This window comes from Elephantulus edwardii, unplaced genomic scaffold, assembly GCF_000299155.1.
Source record: "Elephantulus edwardii isolate Elephantulus edwardi_28Jun2011 unplaced genomic scaffold, EleEdw1.0 scaffold00060, whole genome shotgun sequence".
NCBI classification, from domain to species: Eukaryota; Metazoa; Chordata; class Mammalia; order Macroscelidea; family Macroscelididae; genus Elephantulus; species Elephantulus edwardii.
In genome coordinates this window covers 2,371,699-2,383,937 of record NW_006399810.1, presented here as the reverse complement: position 1 = coordinate 2,383,937, position 12,239 = coordinate 2,371,699, and the positions used below count along the sequence as shown (strand labels likewise).

At 44.0% G+C, this 12,239-nt stretch overlaps 1 protein-coding gene across 1 annotated transcript in view; it reads right to left on the bottom strand.

Annotated features, from left to right (window-relative positions):
* Positions 1-7,566: 7,566 nt before the first annotated feature.
* The window catches only part of RARRES1 (retinoic acid receptor responder (tazarotene induced) 1), a 59,145-nt gene continuing 54,472 nt past the window's right edge, over positions 7,567-12,239 (bottom strand). Inside the window, exons 4-6 of the mRNA XM_006887679.1 lie at positions 11,332-11,468; positions 7,812-7,874; positions 7,567-7,734 (exon numbers count right to left, since the gene is read on the bottom strand). Coding sequence (XP_006887741.1) covers positions 7,567-7,734; positions 7,812-7,874; positions 11,332-11,468 — 368 coding nt within the window. The remainder of the gene's footprint in view (positions 7,735-7,811; positions 7,875-11,331; positions 11,469-12,239) is intronic.

Here is a 12,239-nt window from a genome sequence, read left to right as displayed (position 1 = left end):
GGTCACTCCCCTCCCCTGCTCCCAGGGAGCACTCTGGCCGCTCCCCCCCTGCTCCCAGGAGCACTCTGGCCGCTCCCCTCCCCCGCTCCCAGGGAGCACTCTGGCCGCTCCCCCCCTGCTCCCAGGGAGCACCCTGGCCGCTCCTCTCCCCCACTCCCAGGGAGCATTCTGGCCGCTCCCCTCCCCCGCTCCGAGGAGCACTCTGGCCACTCCCCCCCTGCTCCTAGGAGCACTCTGGCTGCTCCCTGTCCCTGCTCCCGGGAGCACTCTGGCCGCTCCCCTCCCAGACAGGCTCATGCTGGTTCTGGCAGCCTGTGGTCCGCTCAGTGTTCTTAGTCACCCTGTAATTCAACAGCATCGATCTGAGGCCCGCCGTAGTAATTTTCGAGCTTCTGCATGCATGCGAGGTGATCGAAACTTCCCTTATGATTATTCATTAGAGCAGGTGCACGTCCCCCATGAATGTAGCAGTTGCCATAATAGCATCCATCCTGACACTGGCGGTTGCTTGGGCCTTTTGTCAACATCTCGTGCCTTTCATTCCTGAATCTGATGCTCATGTGAGGAGGTTTCAGACTACTGGCTGTTCTGAAGTCAGAAATATTAATGTTAAAGTGACGTCTTTTTTTATTGGACATTCTGTAGTATCCAGTATTAGCTTTTTTTCCATAGGTGACGATACAGGCTTTGCTGGTGGAACAGCTGGAATAAGGCCACTTAGGGATGGATTCAGGGTGAGGACTTGCATCGCTCATGACCCTGTCTGTCACTTCTAGTTGATGAACACCACATGCCAGTCACTGTGGTGTTAGGGGTCAAAGAATTGACGACTCGCCGCACCCTGTGAACAGAGTGGACCTTCCCTTATCCCGTAGGAGCCTCGTCCTCTCACAGTGAAGCCCACTGCTGTGGTCCCTGTGTCAACCTAGCAGGTTGCCGAGTCAGTCTGTCTGGCTGAGGGGCTTCCTCTCTTTCTTTGGCCTTCCACCTTTCCCAGCATGATTTTCTCTTTCCAAGGAGTGTCCCTGCTGACAAATATGCCACAGGACACGAAATGAAGTTTCACCATCCTTGCCTCTAAGGAGCACACTGGTTGTGCTTTCTCTACGACAGTCCATGGGATAATCAGTACTCTTCTCCCAAACCACAACTCAAAGTCATCAGTTTGCCTTCTGTCATACTTACTCACTGTCAAAATTTCAGATACAAAGGAAGCAAATGAAATGACAATGACTTGGATCAGATGCACCTTGGTCTTTAAAATGATGTCATTGCTCTTTAGTACTTTGGAGAGTCCTTGACCACATCAGTGTCTACAGACAGGTAAAATGCAAATATTCATAAATGAGGATTTACTATGAGTGTGAAGGCTGACTGTTAGCTAATTTAAAAGGTGTTAGGTAATGGTAGCTGCTCTAGGCAATATGGTACTGATTTTTTAATCCTGGCTACACTTTAAAAATCACCAGGGGAGCTCTAAAAAGAAATGCAAACCTACCTTCAGATATTCTGGTTCTGTCAATTAAGAGAGGGGACCCAGGATTCAGAATCCTTAAAGCTTTCAGGCCATCCTAATACATAGGCGGGTAAGGACCATTGTGGTGTTGCCTGAACTGAGGCCCAAGGTAGAAAATGGAAGGTTTGTAAAGTTCAGATGTGTCATATTAATACTCAGGTGTAAGATTTATTTTAGGATTTTGAGTTCTTAGCTTGATAGCTTTACCTCAAAAACCCCCTCAAAACTATTACCATTTGAAAAGTAGCTCCATAATCTCCGTCTTCCACGCTCGCTCTAACTGTAAAATCACTAAAACTCAGTGTTTCTGAGCTTTGAAGATTTTCCACATTTTAAATAGTGATTTTAATGTGTTTACAGAAAAGATTTTTTATTCATTCATTGTTGCACAATTTCCTCTCTGCCTCTCTAATCATAGATTCCTTTTACACAGTTCTCTCCCTCATCTTTTCCAATGCAATGTTCATTATCTATCCTTTCTTTTCCTAGTTGCCCCCCAGCCCCCCCATGTCAGTCCTGTTCTGTGACAATGTTGTTAGGCAGTATTGTGACTGAGCTAGTTCACTCAACATAATTTTTCACATTCCAATGTGTTTGAAACCTCAGTGAGTCTTCAAAGTGATGACAAAAGACAGCAGCCACCACAGAGGAGTACACTGTGACACGTGGGAGTGTATTCCTTTGTGGGACATCTGCATTGCTATAACTGGAAATGCTTCAATCAGAGTATCAGTTGTTGCTTGATGTGGCTCCTAAGACATGACCCTGAAACTGAAGTTCAGAAAAGATTTTTTTTATAAGCATTCATTTATTCCTTCTAGTAAGGGCCAAGCAAGTTCTAGATGGTCAGAGCACTTTGGCTGAATAGGTGGGTCACAGGATGTTCTAGGCCAAGAGAAACTGGTGTAATAAGCACCAGTATCCAAGTGCCAAATACACAAGAGTTTCCAACAGACTTTGAAAAGAACCTGTTTAACACCTCCAAGTCATAATTCAGGTTTGGGCGAATAAATGAAACTATGAATAGAATTAAATGGAATGCAGACAAAATCCTAGTATTAGTTTGTCTTGACATTCTGATAGTTGTCTAGAAATTAAAAAAGAAAAGACTGTGTGGTTGTATGACAGTGACTCAAAGTGATTAGAAGAACTTTAGACTTAGGAAAAAAGAAAGCTTAGGAACTCAAAGAGCTTGCATCTCAAGGAAGATGAGGTCATTTTTCGCTGTTGACTGAAATCAACGTTAGTGAAATGAAGTCAGCGATTTTCAAGTTTGCGCTAGGAAAAGATACTCTAATTATGTTATTAAGAAATTTGTAGTTATTTTAACTTTTTGTGTTAAATTTATAAGGCAGGCAATTATGTTTGTGTGTTGTCTACATATACCCCCTTCATAATCTGTTATGCTGGGATGGACATGTTAAAGGATTGCTCTTAAGAGTTCTTTCCTGCTTTTGTGAGCCTAATTGCACCATTAAAATGCTTTTATGAGGACGTTGAAGAAGCGGAGCCTCTGGGAAGCGCAAACAGCCGGTAAAGGGCCCCTGCAGCCTTTAAAATGCACGTACTAGAAGGCTGAGCAGCAGGGGAAGCTCCGAAGGCTTCCTGGTGAAGAGTGTGCTGCCAGCAAGAAGGCACGCGGTTCAAACCCACCAGTCACTCCTCGGGAGAGAGGTGGACAACCTCCTGCGTCATTTACCGCCTCTGAAAACCTGCAGGAGGATTAGCTATGAGTCAGTTCTGACTCAATGAATTGTAAAGAACCACAAAAGGCTGACTTTGAATATGGTCTCTGCAGCTTTATTATGATTTAGGGTGCGTCAGTTAGAGGTGTTTCACTTGCTTTTGGCATGATTTCATCTCTGTACTGTTCCTTTGATATTTTAGTTGGAGTATTTCACTGCATTTTCACACGGGTAAGGTGTCAAATTTGAGATGTTTCCTTTAGATGACAGTTTCCAAGCTCATGAAATCGAGTAGATGTTGAGAAATGCAAAGGATTGAGGGGTTAAAAGAACAAATGATAAAACTAGGTCTGTTAAAAAGTAATAGTATGCAGGTATCTGTCCTGTTGTGACAGATATTTCACTCAGCATAATGTCCATAGTGCCACTGTTGTAGGATGGGACTGACATTAGGATTGGGGTGAGACTGAGAAAAATTGGATGAATTATGTATACTGCATTGAAACAGATGAGGGAGAGAACAGTTTAAAAGCGATATATGATAGGGTATTATGGTTATGACAAGAGTCCAGAATGAAGGTTGCCTAGTGGAGTGTACTCAGGGTGGGGAGCGAGGTATATTTGTATACTAATGAAAGAATTTTTCTTTTCCTTTTCAAAGATAATAGCAAATTGGAGTGGGGGAGGAGTAGACAGGGAGAAAAATGCCACAATGAATGATTGGAAATCCAAAATCTCTATAAATGTTCATTAAAATTAATAAAATAAAATTTTAAAAAAAGAAGTAATGGTATTATCGATCTTTTATCAGAATTCACACCTTCAGAACTTTTCTCTTTAGTAGAAACTTGTCTGTCTAGTTGTCTGCCAATGTTATTTAACAATAATACTTCGATGGGGTTTAAACCTATTAACTTAAAGCCAGTGACTGGCTAAAGACCCTGGCAGAAGATTTCCAGCCACTCATCTGAGTGTTCCAAGTTTTAGAGAGAAATGACATTTATAATTCCTACATTTTTCCTGCCTTGGGGAGGTACTTCACTGAATTTTTTTTTATGATACCTACTGTGTGTGATTTTAGAAGTTACTTAGGGCATTACAGGGGCTAGTGTACTTAAAAGCGAAAACTAAATATTTTATACACTCAGTTGCATTTTTGCTCCATTTAATACATGTTCACAAGCACTCCACTTTATCTGATGAGACATTTTGTATCCTTTATAAGATTTAAGGAAGACTAAGTTTTCCGTTCACTCCAGTTTAGCACAACTTCTGTGCATGTATACCAATCTCTACAAACACAACTTAATACTTAGAAATGTAGAGCAATAGCAGAAGGCAGTTCCTTCGGAGAGGAAAAGAGAAAGCAAGAACACGGAAGATGTTCTGCCGGGGCAGTGCAAGGTTTTTTGTAACACTGGTACCATTTTCAACCTTCATGTGGGAGACCTGGTTGGAGTAAAAATCAATGCATCTTGTACAATCTGTTTGTGCCGCAGTTCTATTTTCCTCTGGGTATATTCTTAGCTGGGAATAACTGGGTACTGTAGAATTTCTATATTCAGCTTTTTTTTAAAAAATTAAGTTGTTGGTTGGGTTTGTTTTTTTTTTTTTCCATTCATCCATTGTTGCACTTTTCTCTCCTCCCAACCCTCTCCCCTTGTATTCAGCTTTTTGAAAAAACCCCAAACTCTTTTCCAGCGAGCACCAATTTACGACGACGTATGAGAGTTCAAATCTCTCTGCATCCTCTCCAACATGTATTGCTTGCTGTCCTATTAAACTCTGCCACTGGGGAGCGATGGCATTTATTGTGGTTGTGATTTGCATCTCTCTGACTGGCAGTGATTTTGAGCATTTCGTCATGTGTCTGGCTATCTGAACGCCTTCCTCTGTGAAGTCTTTCCTTCACTTTTGTACATTTTGTAATTGGGTTATCTGTCTTTTTCTTGTGGAGGCCCTGTAGTATCTTGTAAGTTTCTGCTATGAGATCCTTGTCAGATATTTTTCCCCCCAGTCAGTAGGCCTTTTCCCCCACCCTTATAACAACAACAACAACATTGGTAAAAGGTTTTTGATGCACCTAGGAACTTTATCATTAGGATAGCCCATTCATTGATGTTATCCTCTCCGCGTTATGCATTCCTGGCTGTTTCTGCCAGTCTATGGAGGGTCAGCTGTGGGTCACTTCCAACTCTGTAGTACACAACGGCAAACAAAACAAACCCATAGGCTGGACCTTCAAAGCTTGGTCCCATTTTGCCTCTTATGACCTTTATGGTTTTGGTGATACTGTTATTTTCTCTCTACAAGTGAGTGTCAGTGGGCCTTTGTCCCCTATTGGCTAACAAGGACCTAAGGGTGAAGGCCTGCTCAAAGGTGTGTCTTTAAAACGGTAGTGAGGGGCTGAGTCCATGGTTATTAATTTTTGAACATTCTTTAAGTGGTACAGCAGTCGTTTGTCTATTTGCTGTAGTGAATAACTTGGAGTTGCTGTGATGCTGAACACTCTGTCATAGTCGTGTCAAATACTGTTATGGTTACACATCACGGACAATGTTTGGAGGAGCTTCCAGATTGATTAAGGTTAGAAGCAGGAGTGGCATTCTGTTTCTAAAACAGATGTTTCTGGAAACTCCATAAACTCTATAATCATACAGAAATTACGTTAATTAGAGAACAGAGTTCAGGTCTTTTGTTCATAAGGTCACTATGAGTTGTATTCGACCTGATGACACTTAAGCACTGCTAAGTGAGACGAGTGTTTTATTTGGAGGAATATTCTTTTACTTTGTACGTCACTCTTCATCAGTTTGCTGTACTGAGATAATCTGGGTTTGCTGTGATGCTGAACCTTGTGCCACTGGGGTATCAACTGCGGACAGTGTTTGGGGGAGCTCCGATGTAAAACATGTTTGGAAGCAGGAGTGGCATCCACTTTCTAAACCACATGCCTCTGGAAACTCTAGAAACTTGGAGAAACAATGACAATTATGGAAAGCCATTGGGTCCTATGTTCATAGTCACTATGAGTTGTACTTGACTTGATGGCAATCAATAACAACAAACATTTATTTAAAAGCAGATTCCAAATTAAAAAGGAATGCTTGTTTTAAGTCATAAAAAATAGTAGAATTCAGGGAGCTCTGTTATGGCCTAGTGGCAAGAAGCTGCATTGCAATTCTGAAGGCGGTTCATATCCACCAGATGCTCTCCTGGAGAAGGAAGGGCTATCCTCCTCCTGTGCCAGTTGGATGGAATTCAACGGTGGTGGTGGTGGTGTTATGTGCCGTCAAGTCACTTGCAACTCATAGCAACCCTATGTACAACAGACCTAAACCCTGCTCTGTCCTGTGCCAGTCTCACTGTCTCTGACACTCCCATCTCAATTACCCCAGTAACTGAGTCAATCCACCTCATAGAGGGTCTTCCCCTCCTGTGCTGTCCCTCCACCCTACCAAGTATGATGTCCCTCTCCAAGGACTTCCTCACAACATGTCCAAAGTATGTCAGACGAAGCCCCAGAATCCTTGCCTCCAGAAGCAGTCCCGTTTAACCCTCTCCAGGATGAATCTGTTGTCTTCTTGGCGGGCCAGGGTACATTCAATACTCTTCTCCAGCACCACAGCTCAAAGGCATCAATTCTCCTATCCTCCCTAGTCATTGTCCAATTCTCTGATGCATAACAAGTGATTGCAAAGACCATGGCCTGTATCAGACACACCTTAGTCTCCAGAGTGACACCATTGCTTTTCAGTACTTTGGAGAGGTCCCTAACAGCAGACTTTCTCATCGCAATACATCTTTTAATTTCCTAGCTGCTAGTGCCAAGAGTGTTGACTGCGGAACCAAGCAGACTAAAGCTGTGAACACTCTCAATCTCTTCACCATCCATCGGTACACAACCAAAAAAAAAACCCCAATCTCTCCCTCCAAAAAAAATAGTGGAATTCTTTTTAAACACATTTATTTTCCCTTATAATTTGCTTTTGTTGAAAATACATTTATTTACATCTAGGTAGAGGTAATTTATTTTTAATAAAACTATGATCAAAATAATGGGACATGTATATTTGAAAATGAGACCCTCAATTTAAAAAAAATACATATTCTGATTAGTTGTAGCACTGACTCATTTTATCTTCTACAGCTGGAGCTCTGTGTAACTTTCTGACCCTATTTGGAGCCAAGTTTAATATACATGTTTCCAAAGTTAAAAACTAAACCAACTGAAAAGCAAAACTAGGCAACATTTTTTAGTATTATAATCACAGGGCTTCTGGAGGTCCGCCAATCATATCTTAGCCCTTTTACTAGAATGCTGACTGAAGCTGCTGAGTACAGATATTTCAGTCAGGATTTGGACTAAGAGGACCCTTTTTCTTTTGAGGACTTGCTGGGGTCTGTCAGTGCCATGGTAGATCCTTCTTCATTTCCAGAGCCTTCCGGTGTCTGCAGCTCTTGGCATTGGTACTTCACCTTGAGTGGTTTCCCAGGGTACCACACCAAGTGGATATGACAGGGAATGATTTCCTGTGAAATAAATAATGGTATTAGAGTCTGTAGAGATTTCTAATAAAAACAGGCCCGTTTACAATTTCGTATCTTACCTGTGTTGAGAATTCGTGAAGTAGAACAGTGTAATCGAAATCAATTGCATCCCCATTGGTTTTCTAGAGGAAGGGGGAAGAAAGCGTAATTATCAGTTTATATTCACTCGGGCTTTGGGAGGTTCATAAATGGAGCTCAAGCTAGGGGTCATGGGTGTTGAGCTCATAACCAAAAGGCCATCCCCCGAGGTAGAGAGATGAGCAGTCTCCTGCCATGAAGCCCAGCGGAGGGTCACCAAGTCAGAATCAACCGGAAGGGAGTGGTTTGGTGGTACAGTGGGGAAAGTGTTGGACTACTAATCAAGAGGTATGCAGTTCAATCCCACTAGCCACTCCAAGAGAGAAGGATGGGCCCTCGTCCCATTGAATGGAGGGTTGCCTTGAACTGGAAATGACTGCTTGGCAGCGGGCTGGGTCTTGGTATGCTGTGTGGATTTGCTCTGAAGAGTGCCTTCACTCTCCTCCTGCGACTTTAATCTCAGTCTCTCTTCCTCTGGCATTACCCAAAGTCACAGATGGTTATTTCTGCTTTGTCACTGTGCCATATGGAAACCCAGCTGGATATCTCTGTGTTAACCTTTTCTCTTAATATTTATCGGTTTTGGTGGAGGCTGAGGTCTGTGGAGACCCAGAGAATCTTTGAACAACCTTGGACATCTCGCAGCACCACCTCATGTTGTCAAGTCAGAATCAACTCATGGCTGACTTCCCAGTAGGTTTTCAGAGGCTGTTAAACTGCACGGAGGGAGCTTGCCCATCTTTCTCCGATGGAGCAGCTGATGGACTTGAACCACCTGCCTTTGGGCTGCCGCTCAAGAGAGTATGTATATCCTTTGAGCTAGTATGTCCGTCCTGTTACATCAGGCAGTAAGGCGGACAGGGGCAGCCAGCATTTCCAGAGTGGCTGTTATGGCCCAAGAGTTGGCTTTGTACAACACTCTCCTGTAATCCCAACTGACGCTGATGTGTCTCCTGAGCTGGGCCTACAGGGGAGGTAACTTGAAGTTATAGCTGACTGCAAACCCATATTCTTCCAGAGTTCTACACCATTGCTACAATCAACACATCAGCTATTTATAGAGGAAGATCATCTACTCCCCCTCAGGCTTTGATTTCTGTAAATTTTACAACCGAGAAAACCAAGTTCCTTTTTATTTCATTTTTGGCAAGGATGCTTTGCTAGTAAAAAAATGAAAGAGGGGAAAAAAGAAATATCTCTATTTGGTTTAGAATATCAGTCTCCTACAAGCCACTTACTTATAAGGCAGGCAGTGAAGGCCACCTTGCAGTGGGGCCTGCCAACTCCTTCTCTGCCCAATCAGAAGCAGTGAGGCCGGACCTTTCAGAGTTCCCGCCATGACATCTACCCCTTCTCAGCATCTGGGCCACTGCCCTCTCCCTCTAGGGGAGCTTACCATTTTACTCCACACTCCTAGAAACAACACCTGTATATCTTTTTCTCCCTTCTACAAACTCCAACAATTCTTTCTCTTGCCTGTAATCCCTACCTTGCCCTCTCAACGGAATTTTTCTCACCAATATATAAATGTCCCAATTTAAAAGTGCTAAAGAAAAAAAAACTCCATCCTCCACCCCAACCCCCTTCAGCTGCAGTCTCTTCTTCCTTTATTGTCTTCATTCCCTTTCATATGGAATTCCTTGAGAGGCCTGGAACGTTCACTCCTCCCACCCTTCCTCCTGAGGCTTTGTCCCACTGGGACAGTGACCAGCTCTTGGTAAGGTGTCCGGTGGTCTCCAAATGCTAATTTAAACACTCAATTCTCAGTCCTCAACTAGAATTTTCAGGAGTATCTTTTACAATCAGTTCTTACTCATGAAACTCTTTCTTTTCCCTCATCTCTAACCTCTAAAGTGAGACATCTTCCAGGACTCAAGCCTTAAATAACATCTTTTATCTAAAGTCAGTCATTCTGACACGCAGCTTTAAGCATCATCTACAAGGGAGCTCTGGTGGTTCAGTGGTAAGAAGATGCATTGCCAGCCAAAAGGCAGGTGCTCTGGGTCCACCAGGAGGCCCTCAGGAGAGATGGGCAATCCCCTCCCCTGGCGTCAGAGCCTCTGAAAACCTGCTGGAGGGTCAGCTATGAGTCACATGACACGGCACATAACAACAACAACAACATGAGCTTCAGGTGCTCAGATACACACGACGATGAAAATTCTCTGCTTTAGATAAAACAGATGTCAAGTCAAGGCTGACTGATTTCCACTAAAACCTGTTCAGAATTTCTATAGTCCTCACCAGGTCAGGAAATGGAAACCCCATCTTTTTAGTTCTTGAGGCCAAATCCTCAGTCATCCTTGTCTCTTTGTTTTATAATCCCCCCCCTCCCATTATTATGAGCTCTGGAGCCTAGTGCTAAGAAGCTTTGCTGCAACCTCAAAGGTGCACAGTTCAAATCCACCAGCTGCTCTGGGGAGAAGAATGAGCAATCTTCTCCCATGCAATTAACTGCCTCTGAAAACCTGCTGGAGGGTCAGCTATGGGTCAGTTCTGATTTGATGGCACACAACAACAAACAACAACATATTTATTAAAATTGTTGTTGTTGATGATGATTGCCTTTGAGTCGAGCACAACTCATAGCGACCCTATGAACAAAAGGCCTGAAGCACCTCTACAATTATCAACATCAAAGTTCATAGTTTAGGACGCGATGCCACTCCTGCTACCCATGAAATAATACTGTTGGTCTACTTTCAAAATATGGGGAAAATCCAAACACTTCTCTCCACGTCCACTGCTCCCACCCTGGTCCAAGCAACCACGATGTCTCCCCTCAGTCTCCTCAGGCCTGCCCTTCCTTGTCTTCCTACACTGGCTTCTCCAAAGGGCAGCCAGAACGGCCCTATTCACCAGATCAGGTCACGCCTCTGCCCAGAACCTTCTGATGGCTTCATGTCAGAGAGTAACTCAAGTTCTCTTCGTGAAGGCCCAGCACGCGAAGGCCCAGCACGCCTGGCCCAGCCAGCCCCTCCCCTCGCCCTCTCTGAGACTGCATCCTGGCTCACTGCCCTTGTGCACTCTCCACACTCGCCTCACTGCCATTTCTCCGAGGAGCAGCCACATTCCTGCCTTAGCACTTCTCTGCCTAGAAGTCTCCTTCCTTGTGGAAGCTCAGCTCCCTCTTCATTCTCCTTGGCCTCTGCTCCCGTGTTAGGCTGCCCGAATGCGAGGGGCCTGGCTTTTTCACTATACAAATAACAGCTATATTCCAGTGTTCCCTTCGCCCTCCTTTCTTTTTCTCTGTAGCACTTCCCAGCACTCAGGACATGTTTACTTATTTATTGAATTCATTTCAGTGAGGGCGGCAACGCTGTGAGTCTGTTCACTGCTTGCACCCTCAGTCTCTGAAGCAACATCTGGATCATAACAGGCGCTCTCAAGTTTGCTGAATGAATGAAATGCAATTAAGTGCCTCGTCGTCAAACGAAGATTTCATTCCTTCTAAGAACACACGGATGCCTGCGGAACCAGTAAATTTCCAGTGTTTCTTACCCACTGCCTCACGCTGCTGAGCTGGATCATGTAGTAATACAAAGACCGGGTGGTCTTCTCCCACATCACGTAGGAGCTGCCGAGGTAGGCCAAATCCCAGAGTGGCCGCAGAGCGGGGTCAACATGTCCGTGGCTATCTGAGAGAAGGGAGGGATGCACATCGGTAGTCAGGTCCATGTGAGGCAACATTTCAGACATTTGAATAGTGACGCGAGAGCTCACATTCATCCAGAGCAGCCATCTCCCCCCAAGCCCGGAAGCCCTCGAGTGGGATGTGGGATTTCTTAGGATCTGTTCCTACACTGACTGAGATTTGTGCATTTCCTCTCACACACCGAGTGCAAACACCATGATGATACCAGACGTTAATCTCATAAAGTCTCCGTGGTTTAGAAGTGGTCTTAATTCTGCACACCCATGTTTATTGCAGCTTTGTTCACGATAGCAAGGAGTTGGAAACAGCCTAAGTGCCATCAACAAACGAATGGATAGAGAAGCTGTGGGATATTCACACAAGGGAATACTACGCTGCACTGAAAAACAAAGAACTCATGCAATATTATTAAAAATGGGTGACCCTAGAGGACATTATGCTGAGTGAAATATCTCAGTCACAAAGGGACAAATACTGCATAGTGCCACTGTTGTAAAACAGGACTGACATTGGGGTTGGGGAGAGACAGAGAAAGATAAATAATGTATACTGCATTGAAACAGATGAGGGAGAAAACTGTTTAAAAGGGATATGAGATTAGGTATTACTGTCATGACAGGAGTCCAGAATGAAGGCTGCACAGTGGCGTGGACCTGGAGATTGTAAAACAATGGGGGAACTTTTCAAAGAGATGAGTGTACTGGGTGGGGGGGGAGTGGTGGGCAGGGAGAAAAATGCAACAATGAATGAATGG